This window comes from Tursiops truncatus, chromosome 15 (assembly GCF_011762595.2).
Source record: "Tursiops truncatus isolate mTurTru1 chromosome 15, mTurTru1.mat.Y, whole genome shotgun sequence".
Lineage (NCBI taxonomy): Eukaryota > Metazoa > Chordata > Mammalia > Artiodactyla > Delphinidae > Tursiops > Tursiops truncatus.
Genome location: NC_047048.1, coordinates 35,072,758 through 35,086,327, shown reverse-complemented (window position 1 = coordinate 35,086,327; position 13,570 = coordinate 35,072,758). Strand labels below are relative to the sequence as shown.

General features: G+C 50.1%; 1 protein-coding gene across 1 annotated transcript in view; it reads right to left on the bottom strand.

Moving 5' to 3' along the window:
• The window catches only part of TRAP1 (TNF receptor associated protein 1), a 45,237-nt gene that overhangs the window by 12,044 nt on the left and 19,623 nt on the right, over nucleotides 1–13,570 (bottom strand). Inside the window, exons 2-10 of the mRNA XM_033840356.2 lie at nucleotides 11,197–11,361; nucleotides 10,228–10,310; nucleotides 8,908–9,048; nucleotides 4,390–4,461; nucleotides 3,986–4,146; nucleotides 3,066–3,175; nucleotides 2,432–2,505; nucleotides 1,475–1,630; nucleotides 198–318 (exon numbers count right to left, since the gene is read on the bottom strand). Coding sequence (XP_033696247.2) covers nucleotides 198–318; nucleotides 1,475–1,630; nucleotides 2,432–2,505; nucleotides 3,066–3,175; nucleotides 3,986–4,146; nucleotides 4,390–4,461; nucleotides 8,908–9,048; nucleotides 10,228–10,310; nucleotides 11,197–11,361 — 1,083 coding nt within the window. The remainder of the gene's footprint in view (nucleotides 1–197; nucleotides 319–1,474; nucleotides 1,631–2,431; nucleotides 2,506–3,065; nucleotides 3,176–3,985; nucleotides 4,147–4,389; nucleotides 4,462–8,907; nucleotides 9,049–10,227; nucleotides 10,311–11,196; nucleotides 11,362–13,570) is intronic.

Here is a 13,570-nt window from a genome sequence, read left to right as displayed (position 1 = left end):
ACTAGTGTTTGAAGACAGGAAGCTCCCTGGGAGGCGCCACGCTGTGAGGACTCGGCTCACCAGCCAGCAACTGTGGTGACTCGCCCTGACCCCGCACTCATCAAAGATGAGCCCTTTCTGATGGTGTTGGCATCTGGAGCAGGCAGCTGCTCCTGGGCCTCAGCCCACACGGCTGGGCACAGACACTGGCACCGAACCTCGAATGAAGCGCAGCCACGTGGGCAGGATGTTGGTGGCCTTGGTCTGGATGAGGACCTTGCGGCTGTACAGCGAGACACTGGAGCCCAGCTCCCGGCTCATGTCAAACATGGTTGGTTTCTGGAGGCAAGGAAAGGGCAGCGTCAGGTGGCAAAAGCAGAAATCCGTGGCAGTCCTGCCAGGAGGCAGAGCCTGCATGGTCACGGGGAACCCCTTCCTAAGGCTACCTGGGCTGGGAGATTTGAGGCAGATGTGCGGTGTCCTGCCTGTGTCTGTCTGTTCAAAAGCCCAGAGGGGCCGGGGGAGGCCCCTCCCACCATGGCTCTAGGTGGGGTGGGGGGGCCCTCTCTGGGCAGCTGCCGCCCTCCCCATAAAAACAATGACTTACATGTCCCTGCGAACAGAGCCAAGCCTGCTAGGGATCAGGGGTCAGCAAACTAGAGCGCACAGGCCAAATCACCTGTTTGTATAGCTTAGAATGGCTTTTCCATTTTTAAATGGTTGAGGAAAAAGGCAAAAAAGGACATTTCATGATATGTGAAAAATACATGAAATCCAAATTCCCGTGTCTACAGTTTTTGGAACCCAGCCACACACGCCCATCTCAGCGTGGCCCGTGAGCCTCCGCCACAGGGGCAGAGTCCTTGGTGGTACGAGGCTGCAAAACCCAAAGTGGCCGCTGTCTGCCAACCCTGCTCTAAACCAGCGCCTCCCACGCTGCCGTTTGCACACACATCATGTTGGGATCTTGTTAAGGTGGGAACTGACTTGGGGGGTCCTGGGCCCAAGGCTCTGCACTCCTAATGGGCCCAGGGGAGGCTGGGGCTGCTGGTCTGCAGAGCACACTCAGCGGGAGGGTAGAAGAGCTCTTTCCAAGATGGGTAACAGGCGCGGGGCTCTAGTCAGTTAAAGCCAGGAAAGCTGGGTTCAACCCAAGCAGGTTTCCCGGCTGCAGGATTTGGTGGGGCCTTCACGGTGCTGCCCGAAGCCATGCGGAAGTAGGGAGAGCGCACTGCATGGAGACAGGACGCCCGCACCCGTCCACAAAGCCCAGGCCTGCCGGGCCAAACATCTCTCTGTTCAGCACCCCTCACTTCAACTTCTGTTCACCCGTCCAGACGTATAGGATTTTCTTTCATCCTGATGCTGCTAAGGCAATTTTTGTGATGTCTGTGCTGAGCTGTCACCGTTCAGGGGAAGTGCTGCTGGTATGTAAACCCAGGGAGCAGTGGACAAACCCCTGGCAGCTCGCATGGCAGGCCTGCGCCCAGCTCACCGTTTCTGGCACGTAGAAGAGGCTGCGGATGTTGAGAGGTGCGTCCGTCTTGTAGTGCAGGGTGTAGCGGGGCTTGTCATGGGCCTGAGCGATGTAGCGGTAGAATTCCTCATGCTGACCCTCGCCCACATCCTTGGGGTCCATCATCCAGATGGCCTGGAAATGGAATGAACAGGGACGTTATGTTTCAGACGCAACCTCCCAACAATGTGCAGACCTGACCTGGTGGAGCTCGCGGGGCCCGGGTGCTGGCAAAGGAGCCCTCAGCTCCTGAGGGTTGGCCTCCCGGGCCCTCTGTCTCCAGCCCCACCCTCTCCAGTGCTGGACAGAGAGACACACAAAAGGCTCTGGGAACAAGTGCCCTGTCCCCTGCACAGTGTCAGGAAGAGCAAAGCAGGAGGCAAGGTCTGGACGAGCCTGCACGACGTCATGACACTAGCCACCAACAGGTGAGCAGCTCGAGTAACACGGTTGAGCCACGCGCTGGACAGTTACTGAGCCGTGAAAAGGAACAGAGCACTGATACACCCTACAACCAGCACAAGCCCTGAAAACACAGTAAGAAGCTGGACACAAAAGGCCACACAGTAGTCGACTCCATTTTTATGAAACGCCCAGAATAAGCCAATCCAGAAAGTGGACTGGATGCCAGGGGCCAGGGGCAGGGAGTGAGAGTGACTGTTGATGGACGTGGGGTCTCTTTCTGGGGGTGAAATGTTCTGGAACCGACCATGGTGACGGCAGCATGACTGAATACACTCAGGAGCACGAAGTGTATGCTGTGAAGGGTGACCCCCTGGTGCACATGGACCTGCCTGCACCCACAGATCTCGCCTCCCCCAGAACACCCAGTCCTGGGGCTCTGACGCAACGCCCAGTCCCACCTCTGACCCGCCAGCCTGACGTGGAGTGGCTTATCTCCAGAGCCACCTGAGCCTGCAGGTAGCCAGGCCTCACCTGCAGGGTATTAAGGCGCCTTCCATTCATGTACAAGGGGAAGCTGACAAATTTGCTGTACTTTGTCACCACATCTGGAAGAGACAGAAAAAAGCAATGAACACGGGAAGCTTCTGTAGATGAAAGCTCTGGAAGGTGCTGCAGGGGTCACACAGCACTGGGAGGCCTCGTCCCTGTCCTCCCCGCACACAGGGAGCAGAACTCACTCCCAAACCGGATCTCGAGGCCCAGGCCACCATGATACATGATGCCTTCTTGGCGGCATAAGCAGGGTTTCACGGGCTAATGTGACCCCTTGAAGAGCACTGGGCACCTTCAGTAGCATCCAGTGAGACCTGGACAGAGAGGAGCGCCTCGCAGCTGCACCCGCTCTGGTTGTCTGGGAGCCTGGACTCAGGCTGGGTGGGCAGGCTGGTGACATCTTACAGCACAGGCAGAACGAGCACAGGACCCTGTGCTACCAGCAAGCACACAGGCAGTGCTGCTCGAAAGGAGGAAGGCAAACCTGACCCTGCCCCAACCTACGGCCAGCCCTGCGCCTGCGACCCCCGCCCCAAAATGTCCTAAAACGCAGTGGCAGGAGGTACTGCACTGACCCGCACGCACGTCCCCAGAGGCCCAGGCTCCTGCTCACCTCGAACCCGAGCCTCGCTGGTGAACTCTCTGCTGTCTGCCCTGAGGTGGATGACGATTTTGGTCCCGGTTCTAACTCCTGAGGCTTCGGCGATTTCAAACACCCCAGAGCTAAGACACGCGGGAGAAGGAAGGCGAGTTCTGCCTGTCAGTGCTGAGAAGTCCCACGTGGCAGGCAGGACTTGCATAGAAAGGAAGCTGGAGTGTGCCCCAGGCCATCACACCTCCGCCAGGGACAGTGGCCGCTGGGGCGCAGGGCTCCCCGCTCCTGAACACAACCTCTCAGTCTCACATTCCCCTGAAGTGGCCAGGTAAGCACCAGACTCCGGGAAGAGACCCCCGTCCTGTGCTAACTCCAAGCGCTCCGGACCCCTGGCCAGGTGCCTCCTCCCAAGAGCAGAAGTACACGAGGGGCACCTTGTCGATCCCTCGGCCCTGGTGACTGTGGGCCCCACTTTCACTTTTCCTGCGGGAAAGCAGGATTCAGAAATGAAGTTTGGGGGCTTGTGAGATAAACACTTAACCTTGGCTGTGGTGGGTGCCATCCTCCACGAACAGCTGAGATATTCCTGGACTTCGCAGGCCCAGCACACGGTGGAGACGGCGGGAGGTGGGGCAGCTAGGGAGCCAAACCCTGACCCCCATGAGGAGTCAGGGACGCGCCCTCAGAACAAAGGCACCAGCCCCGGAGCACAGAGCGGGGACCCACCCAGCAAAAAAGAGTAACGGCTCCCTGAGTGTGGGGCTCAGGCCTCCCATGAAAAGCCCAGGATGGCGCACTGGCGCTTTCCAAGGAGCCTGGCTTCCCAGACCAGGCTGCGAGCTCCAGCTGAGTCCCACTCTGCGTGGCAGGTGACACTTGCCTCGATGGCCCCAGGGCCTGGGGACACTCCGTGTGTGACGTGGGACCTGCTCACTTACCCGTCTGAAAGCCACTGGTACCCAGGGCTGCCTGCGTCCACTGAACGAGAATAGACCTCGACTCTGTCAGCCACCATGAAGGCCGAGTAGAAACCCACTCCAAACTGGCCGATGATCTTGCTGCTGGCCTCCGCCTGGCTCTGGAGCGCATCCAGAAAGGCCTGTGGGGTGATACTCATCAGAGGGAGGCGGCCCTGCCCCGGAGACCTGCCGACACAGTGAAATCCTGTGATAAAGGGTCCCCAATGCCAACAAGCTCGTGCCTGAGGACATTCCTCTGAAGCTGGTGTCCAGAGCGTCTGGGACCTACCCTCTCTGGTCAGAACTGCCCTTTGAGGGGAGACCCTCGAACCTGAGAGGGGGAACAGCTGCAGCACCTGATGAAAGGGCAGCGGGGGGCTTACCTTCGACCCCGACCTGGCAATGGTTCCCAGGTTGGACACCAGCTCCTCCTGTGTCATCCCGATGCCAGTGTCCTGAGGAGAGAGACAAGCTAAGCACCCAAGCGAATGCACCAGGGAGCCAGGATGGACGTGTGGGGACACCCAGCAGGAGCACATCAGTTACACTTGCCAGGATGGATGTGTGGGGACACCCAGCAGGAGCACATCAGTTACACTTGCCAGGCGGGCCCAGCAAAGTAAGAACACTGTCACCAGAAAAGGCGAATTCCAGCCACATCAGCCAGGCCTCACTGGAGAAAACCTCACTAGAGGATAGACACATAGATGAAAGGGACAAAACAGAGTCCAGGAAGAGCTGCACAGACAGTGTCACGTTATTTTTGACAAAGGTTCCAAGACAAATCACTGGGGAAAGGAAAAACAAATGGTGCAGAAACAATGGGACAGCCACAGGCGAAAAACAACTCTTAGCCTTCCCTTACATAAAAACAAAATGATCACAGATCTAAGTGTAAGAGCCAAGGCTGTAAAACTAGTAGAAGAAAAGATAGGAGAAAATCTTTATCACTTTGGAATAGGCAGACTTTTTCGATAGGTCACTAAAAGCATAAAGCATAAAAGGAAAAAGTGATAAACTGGATTTCATTAAAAACTTCTGCTTTTCAAAAGCCACTACTAAGAAAATAAAAAGGCAAGCCACAGACTAGGGGAAAATATTTGCAAAAGTATATCTGATACAGGACTCGTATCTAGAATATACAAAGAACTCTTACAACGCAATAAAAAGACAAACAACCTGATTAAAAATGAGCAAAAATCTGAAAGACATTTCACAAGGAAGATATACGAATGGCAAACACATGAAAAGACACTCAACACCACTAATCATTAGGGAAATGAAAATTAAAACCACAATGAAATACACTGCTCACTCACCAGAATGGCTAAAATTAAAAAGACTGACAGTGACAAGTGCTGACAAGGATGTGCAGCCACTGGCATCCCAAATGCTGCCAGGAGTTACACAGAATGGGACACCTGCTGTGGGAACATTTGGCAGTTTCTCATAAAGTTAAACACTTTGCTTACAACCCAGCAATCCTATTCCTAGGTATTTACCCAAGAGAAATGAAAATATATGCCCACTCGAAGACTTAAATGTTCACAGTGGCTTTATTCCTAACATCCCCAAGTGCTCACCAACTTGTGAATGGATACATAAAACTGTGATGCCTCTACACAGCAGAGCACTTCTCAGTGACAGAAAGGAACAAACTACTGATACATGCAACAGCGTAGAAAAATCTCAAAAGCACTGTGACAAGTGAAAGAAGTCAGACTCAAAAGACTACCTCCTGTGTAATTCTGTTTATATGAAATTTCAGAAAACAGAAAACCATAGTGCCAGAAAGCAGATCAGTGCCTGACAAGGGCTGGGAAAGGCAGGGAATACTGGGGTGATGACATCAGTGGTGTGGGTGGTCCCATGACTGTGTATGTTGGTCCAAACACACTGTACACTTGAACTTGGGGAACTTGATTATATGTAAAAATCATATCTCAATAAAGCTTCTCAAAACAACAGCAGCAGCAAGCAAGGCACACACATGCACAGAGCAGAGCAAAGGAGTGAACAAGAGAGCACCAGACACCAGCAGCAATTCTGAGACACGAAACCAGGCCTGCTGGGAAGAGGCAGAGTCCATGGAGGCAGGCCCTCCACTCCATAGGATACGCGCCCCACAACCACCACCACCCCGCCGCCCCATAATCCCAGCCAGCAGGTCCTAGAGCAGCTGTCTCGGGAACGTGGTGGCCCTCAGGCCCACTGCCTGATGAACCCCATTTCTGCCTTTCTAACTCTTTGACTTTAAACTGCTCAAAGGTTACAACAGCCGCCAAAACTATTGCTGCGTCTAAAGTAAGACTGTTAATCCAAATACCGGGCTGTGATTAAAATATAGTACCACAGAATATTCAATAACATGGGGAAATATGCATCACAAGAGTATAAGTATGGTTAAAAGTGTGGGGCTAAAAAAAACAAAACAAAACAAAACAAAAAAAAAGTGTGGGGCTTCCCTGGTGGCGCAGTGGTTGAGAATCCACCTACTAATGCAGGGGACACGGGTTCAAGCCCTGGTCTGGGAAGATCCCACATGCCGCAGAGCAACTAAGCCCATGTGCCACAGCTACTAAGCCTGCGCTCTAGAGCCCACAAGGCACAACTACTGAGCCCACATGCCACAACTACTGAGCCTGCACACTGCAACTACTGAAGCCTGCATGCCTAGAGCCCGTGCTCCGCAATGAGAGAAGCCACCACAATGAGAAGCCCGCGCATCGCATCAAAGAGTAGCCCCTACTCGCCTCAACTAGAGAAAGCCTGTGTGCAGTGACGAAGATCCAACACAGCCAAAAATAAATAAATTTAAAAAAAAATATGAAGAGTTACAGCTGACTCTTGAATAACACAGATCGGAACTATGCGGGTCCACCTATTCACAGATTTTTTTTCCAATAGCAAGTACTACCTACAGTACCACACGACCCGCAGTTGGTTGAATCCGTGGATGTGGAACAGTGGGTACAGAGGAACTGCGTAGGGAGACCTGCAAATGTGGAGGAACTGGGTATACAGAGGACAGACTAGAAGTTATATGTGGATTTCTGACTATGGGGAGGGTCTGTCCCCGCCTCCCCAGTGTTATTCAGGGTCACCTGTATATTAAAAAATAATATATCATTTAAAAATCTGTTTAGGGAATTCCCTGGCAGTCCAGTGGTTAGGACTCCGTGCTCTCACTGCCAAGGGCGTGGGTTCAATCCCTGGTCAGGGAACTAAGATCCCACAAGCCTTGTGGCGTGGCCAAAAAAATTTTTAAAAATCTGTTTAGGGCTTCCCTGGTGGCGCAGTGGTTGAGAGTCCGCCTGCTGATGCAGGGGATATGGGTTCATGCCCCGGTCCGGGAAGATCCCACATGCCGCGGAGCGGCTAGGCCCGTGAGCCATGGCCGCTGAGCCTGCGCGTCTGGAGCCTGTGCTCCGCAACAGGAGAGGCCACAACAGGGAGAGGCTGCGTACCATAAAAAAAAAAAGAAAAAAAAAAAACCTGTTTAGATATGTAGACAAATGCATAGATCAAAACCCTAAATAGACACATACTAAAATGTCAACAGTAATTATCTTTGAATGATGGGGTGATTTTAAGTTTTCTCCTCTTCGAAAAGGGAACCCCTCTTACACTATGGTGGGAATGTAAACTGGTGCAGCCACTATGAAAAACAGTATGGAGGTCCCTCAGAAAACTAGAGTTGCCATGTGATCCATCAAACCCACTCCTGGGCACATACCCAGACAAAACTATAATTCGAAAAGATACATGTGCCCCTATGTTCACAGCAGCACTATTTACAATAGCCAAGACATGGAGACAACCTAAATGTCCGTTGACAGATGAATGGATAAAGATGTGGTGTATATATATATATATATATATATATATATAAAATACATACATTATGTGTATATATATTATATATATAATATATATATAATATATATAATTATGTAATAATTATATATATTATATTACGAGTAATATAATATATAGTAATATATTATATTACTCGGCCATAAAAAAATAATGAAATAAAGCCATCGGTAGCAACATGGATGGACCTAGAGATTATCATACTAAGTGAAGTTAAATCAGAAAGAGAAAGACAAATACTATATGATATCACTTACATGTGGAATGTAAAATACAACACAAATGAACCTATCTACAACAGAATCACGGACACAGGGAACAGACCTGTGGTTGCGGGGCAGATTGTGGGGAGCAATGGATAGGAGTTTGGGATTAGCAGATGAAAACTATTATACATAGGATGGATAAACAACAAGGTCCTGCTGTAGAGCACAGGAACGATATTTAATATCCTGTGATAAACCAGAACGGAAAAAAATATGAAAAAGAATATATATGTATAACAGTCACTTCATTGTACAGCAGAAATTAACACAACATTGTAAATCAACTATACTTCAATAAAATTTAAAAATAAATAAATAAAACGTCTCTTCTGCTTATCTGTATTTTCTAAATTTTCTATGTTGAATGAGTGGGGTTTTTGGTTTTTTTTTTGCAGTATGCGGGCCTCTCACTGCCGTGGCCTCTCCCATTGCGGAGCACAGGTTCCGGATGCGCAGGCTCAGTGGCCATGGCTCACGGGCCTAGCCGCTCTGCGGCATGTGGGATCTTCCCAGACCGGGGCACAAACCCGTGTCCCCTGCATCGGCAGGTGGACTCTCAACCACTGCGCCACCAGGGAAGCCCTGAATGAGTGTTTTTATAGTAAATTAACAGTAACGGTGGTCAGCAGGTTACTAGGAGCCTACAGCCATGACGAAAAGGCAGCCTGTCCCCCATCCCAGAGGGTGAAGAGGCACTGGCGGTCACCAGCATGGGAGGCAAGGTGGCGTGCCCCGCGTCGAGACACTTGGATGAAGTACCTGGATCGTGATGGTGCCTTTCTCGGCATCAGTCTGCAAGTGAATCTCCATTTCCGGCAGCGCCTGGCCTTCAGACAACAGCTTATGACGCAGCTTTTCCAAGGCGTCGCTAGCATTGGAGATCAGCTCCCGTATGAACACCTACGGAAATGGAAAGAAGATGCCAACGCTGCAGGACCTATTTGGTTAGCAGCATCTGCAGCAACTGGTACAGGCTGGGGGAGAAATGCCACAGAACTGTTTAACCAGAAAGACGTCCTGCTTTCCTCAAAGGCAGTTTCTCCAGGGCAGCTCACAGAATGATTGAAGTTAGATCACATTGCCGTGACCCAACTTTATGTCGACTCTGACTCTACTGCTCCTTCCTCAACATCAAACCTGGAGTTAGGTGTCAATCTGTTAAGTTAATTCCAAACAGGACCCTGTGAGACAACTTCTTTCTCAACTCTTGCCCAGGGATGTCAAAATATCCTCAAAACATAGTTTTTCTACTCCACAAAGGACTCATTGACTTCATTTAATCTAATCACAAACCAGACCTACCATGTTCAGGAGAAAAAAGGGCCACAGACCCAACTACCAACCCGTGTTTGTAAAGCCCTTTACCAGCGACAGACCTTCCACTTACAGTCATGGGGAGAGGGAAGGTGGTGTGACCTGACCCCAAGAGAACAGAAGCTGGATGTCACGGGGACACTTGAATATAGAATTTAACAGGACAAGACCTGGAAATATTCCCTGGAAAGTCCTTTCATTTTGGAAAGTTGTGCTTTACCCTTCTCAAATTCTTTGCATTTTAGCAAAAATGAGCATGGAAACGATGGTTCACCATGGCCTGTCACCCTTGAGCTTCATCATTTTGAGCTTCATCTCCTCAAAAAGGTCCTTGGCAGCTCCTCCCTGCTCTACTCCACCCTGGGCCGGGGTCTTCCTCCTTCAGCCCCAACACCCCCACAGACCACAGGTGGCGATGCCAGGTGATGAGGGGCGTGAACCCAGGGCCTCAGCACACATCAACAACACCACAGAGATGGACCTCAGCAGGACCCCACGGCAACACCCGAGGGACTTCTAAATTATCAGCACAATTCATTAATTCCCAGGTTCAATCTGGCTCAAAGAATCACCTGCATATAGTTATCCATGAAACCCAACAGATTTTGGTAAAAATACTCTCACTGGTAGCCAAGATCAGGACCTGTCCAAATTTAATGCATTTTCACAGCTAATGTACTAGCTGGCACCTCCCCAGAATAGCATAGAAACAGTCTCGCCAAAAGAAACCTTGCGAGTGCCGGGAGTGATTAGCGGGTACTGCACCTCTTTTTCTGAGTACAAGGAACGGGCAACGATGTCCAGAAGCTTCTTTGTCTCAGCCTGGAACTCATGTTTGGAAACAGAACCTAGTAATGAATTGCGGACACAACCAATAAAGTTTAATGTCTTTTTTCGTGGAAGAAAATGCTATGTAAAACATTCAAAAAAATCTTTAAGGTGAGGAGTTTTAAACATGTTTCAAAACAGCGAACAAAAAAGAAAGAAAGAAACCAAGTGTCTGGGCCTCAGGCAGGAGGTCTTGGGAGTGGAACAAACCAGTGGTTCCCTCTCCCTGTAGAAAGGGGCGTAGGGGCACAAGTCCTCACCTGCCTCCCTCCCCGCAGCCCGCAGGCCTCAGGTCGGGCTACCTCCAGGGGCTGTCGAGGCTGGCACCTTACCCAGTCCTGAGGCGAGCTGGCTCTAACAACCAGACCCTGGATTCTATTCTGAATACAGTTGTTTCCGAATTGATCATTTAGAGAGCAAAGTAACAAGAAAACCTCACTTCTCCTCTTAACCCAAACATCAAATATTCTGTTGTTGTCTCATTTGAAAGCCAGAAATGGACCCACTGCAGGACTGGCTCTGGAGATTGCCTTCCACACTTGCCAGGAATGAAGGACAAGTCGGACTGCAGTCCTTCACCGGCGGGGCCAACACTGAGTTTGCATCCTGCTTCCATGATTATTAGCAGATGTGCCGTGAATCACTACTTTAAAGGGGCCCCGTGCGAACTCACGGGTGACCACCAGAGGGGGCAAGATACGCCAGGATGGAAGTCAGAAGTTCCTGAGAAGCCGGAAACGCAGGAGGCATTGTTTTGGGGAACCCTCCCTCCAACCAAGACCTTCCTTCGTCTGAAGCGAGTGGGTGGCTCTATCAATCATTGCTTCTGCCTCAAAATCTTCCCCTCATGAGCCAGCAACAAGCCAACAAAGACTTCCTGGACCCAAACGCAGCTACATACAGTACCCTGCACGGTCTCCGAGCTGCTGATGATGGAGTGCAGGGGCTCCTCCTTCCGGTCCTCAGCAGCCTGGGAGCTGAACAGCCGTCCAACGTGGGAGCTTGAAGCCAGGTTTTGCCTGGGACTCCAGGACTGGGCTGGGGGCCTCCAAGGACACAGAACTGGTTTTCCTGAAAAGACAAATGTGAGAAAGAATGAGAGTTAGTAAGACTTCAGAAACAGAAAATCCTAATTTGTTCACGTCTGGCAGATGCTAACATGGAATTCTTTAAGGCAGGCTTTTGCTCGAAAGACCCAGTGTCACCCAGGAGAAATCAGAAGTGACAAATGCTGTGCAGCTAGCTGGTATTTTGGCAGGTAGTTCTGGTAACATATCCTCACACGTGGCAAATACCAAGAACACATGAGAACTTGGGGCAGAACCGCAGGAACGGGCAGGGGCCTTTTGACACCACTTCCCACTTATGTCCCCCAGTGAGATCGTGCACAAACCCACCAAACCCACACACGCCTCAGTGCTCACAGCCCCTCCAGGAGCCGGAAATAATGACAGGCTGGCCAGTCTTCTTACGGTGTAACTAACATGGAAAAAGGGAGAAAAAATACCCCTAAGAGGGAGCCAAATATTAAAATGTTGATGTTCTCAAACAGTCTCATCATCTTCTAAAGAATCTTTGCTGATTCTTTTCCTTTCCCTTTTTGTCCAAAACTGTCAAAGAGTTTTTAAAATTAGTGTATTTAAAAACTGCAAACCAGGGGATGATCTCCTCTACTTCGCAATCAGGAAGGGGATTCACAATGTCTCTTGAGTTGCTTTTCTGTAACTTCCTGCTCAGCACAGCGGACCAAGAAACCACTGCAAGGGAAGAAGGAAAACCCTTCCATTTGACACTGCTGTCCCCAGCCTGGTATGGTTGACAGACGCTACAGAAATACATGCAAAGGGTTGTCCCTGGTGGCGCAGTGGTTAAGACTCGGCGTTCCCAATGCAGGGGGCCCAGGGTTTGATCCCTGCTCAGGGAACTAGATCCCACATGCATGCTGCAACTAAGAGTTCACATGCTACAACTAAGAGTTGACATGCTACAACTAAGGAGGCCGCCTGCCACAACTAAAACCCGGCACAACCAAATAAATTTAAATAAATATTTAAAAAAAAAAAGAAACACGTGCAGATACCTCCACTCTAACCGGCAGGATGGAGCCAGTCCTCACCAGCAGCCCCTGAAGACACTCGCTGGGGACTGGCATTGTTCAGTAGGCACTTAAGGCCCGACCTTTTCAAGGATACAGGTCAGACATACAAGACACTCCATGTGAAAGTCTAGGCCATAACAAACTGCAGCTGCCTGTTATGTAACTACATACATGTGACAGTCAGAAAGGAATGATTTAGAATGTCCAGAAATAACTTGTAGGTTTAAAAATCAACATATTGACTTCCACATTCCTACAAGGCATAAAAATCTGCATTTTCTTTAAGCTTACTCTTGGATTTATAAATAACACGATGTTAGCCTTTACCTCTACGCAGAGTACCTTTAAAACTACCCCATTTCAGAAAATATTCAATTTCCAATCTGAATATTGATATTTAATTCTCTGGCCTAACTGTATTGTTCACCTTATCCATACAGCTTAAAAAAAACCCAAAAACCCAAAACCCAAAAACAAAAAACCCACAACTGGAGTATTTCTTCTGGAATTAAATGGTATTTGGTTAGAGGGTTTAACAAACAGTCTGCACCAGGCCAGGAGGGGGTGCTGGGGTCCCTGTGATTCGCCCTGATGCAGGGCGAATGATGCCAGTGGACTATGGGCAACCACACGCTGCCTCCCCTCCCAGGGACAGCGCTCCTGGCCACATTTGGAGACATAAACAGGTTCCCCACAAAAGCTGGGAACCCTCTGCTTTAAAGTACAGTAGAACTTCAGGATGAAATCAGTGAGACTAGGATAAAGGAGAGATGTTTGAGGGATGCAAGACCCGGGTTGGGCCTCAGGATGGATTCTGGATTCTAGTTCTCCATTGAGCACTACTCTGGACGTGAAAGTGTTTGGGCCACCAGAAGTCGGAGTGATGGGGGAGGTCCCCCAGAAGAAGAGGGGCAGAAAGCTCGGTAAGCACAGATTGGTGGTGTTCCTGACCATGCCTCCACATAAGCCCAAAGATGCTGAAAGCATTTTAGAAATTCTTACATCTAATACTCCTCTTACCACATTTCATCGGCAACCACTCCCTATCATGTGGCCTCAGGAAAGGACACAGTGGGGAGGAGGGGATCATACTGAGTCTTCTTCCAACAGTGATATGCACGAAGCACTTATCCTTGTCCCCCCAGACCTCCCCCAGTTCTCCCGGTCCAAGGCCTTTGAGCA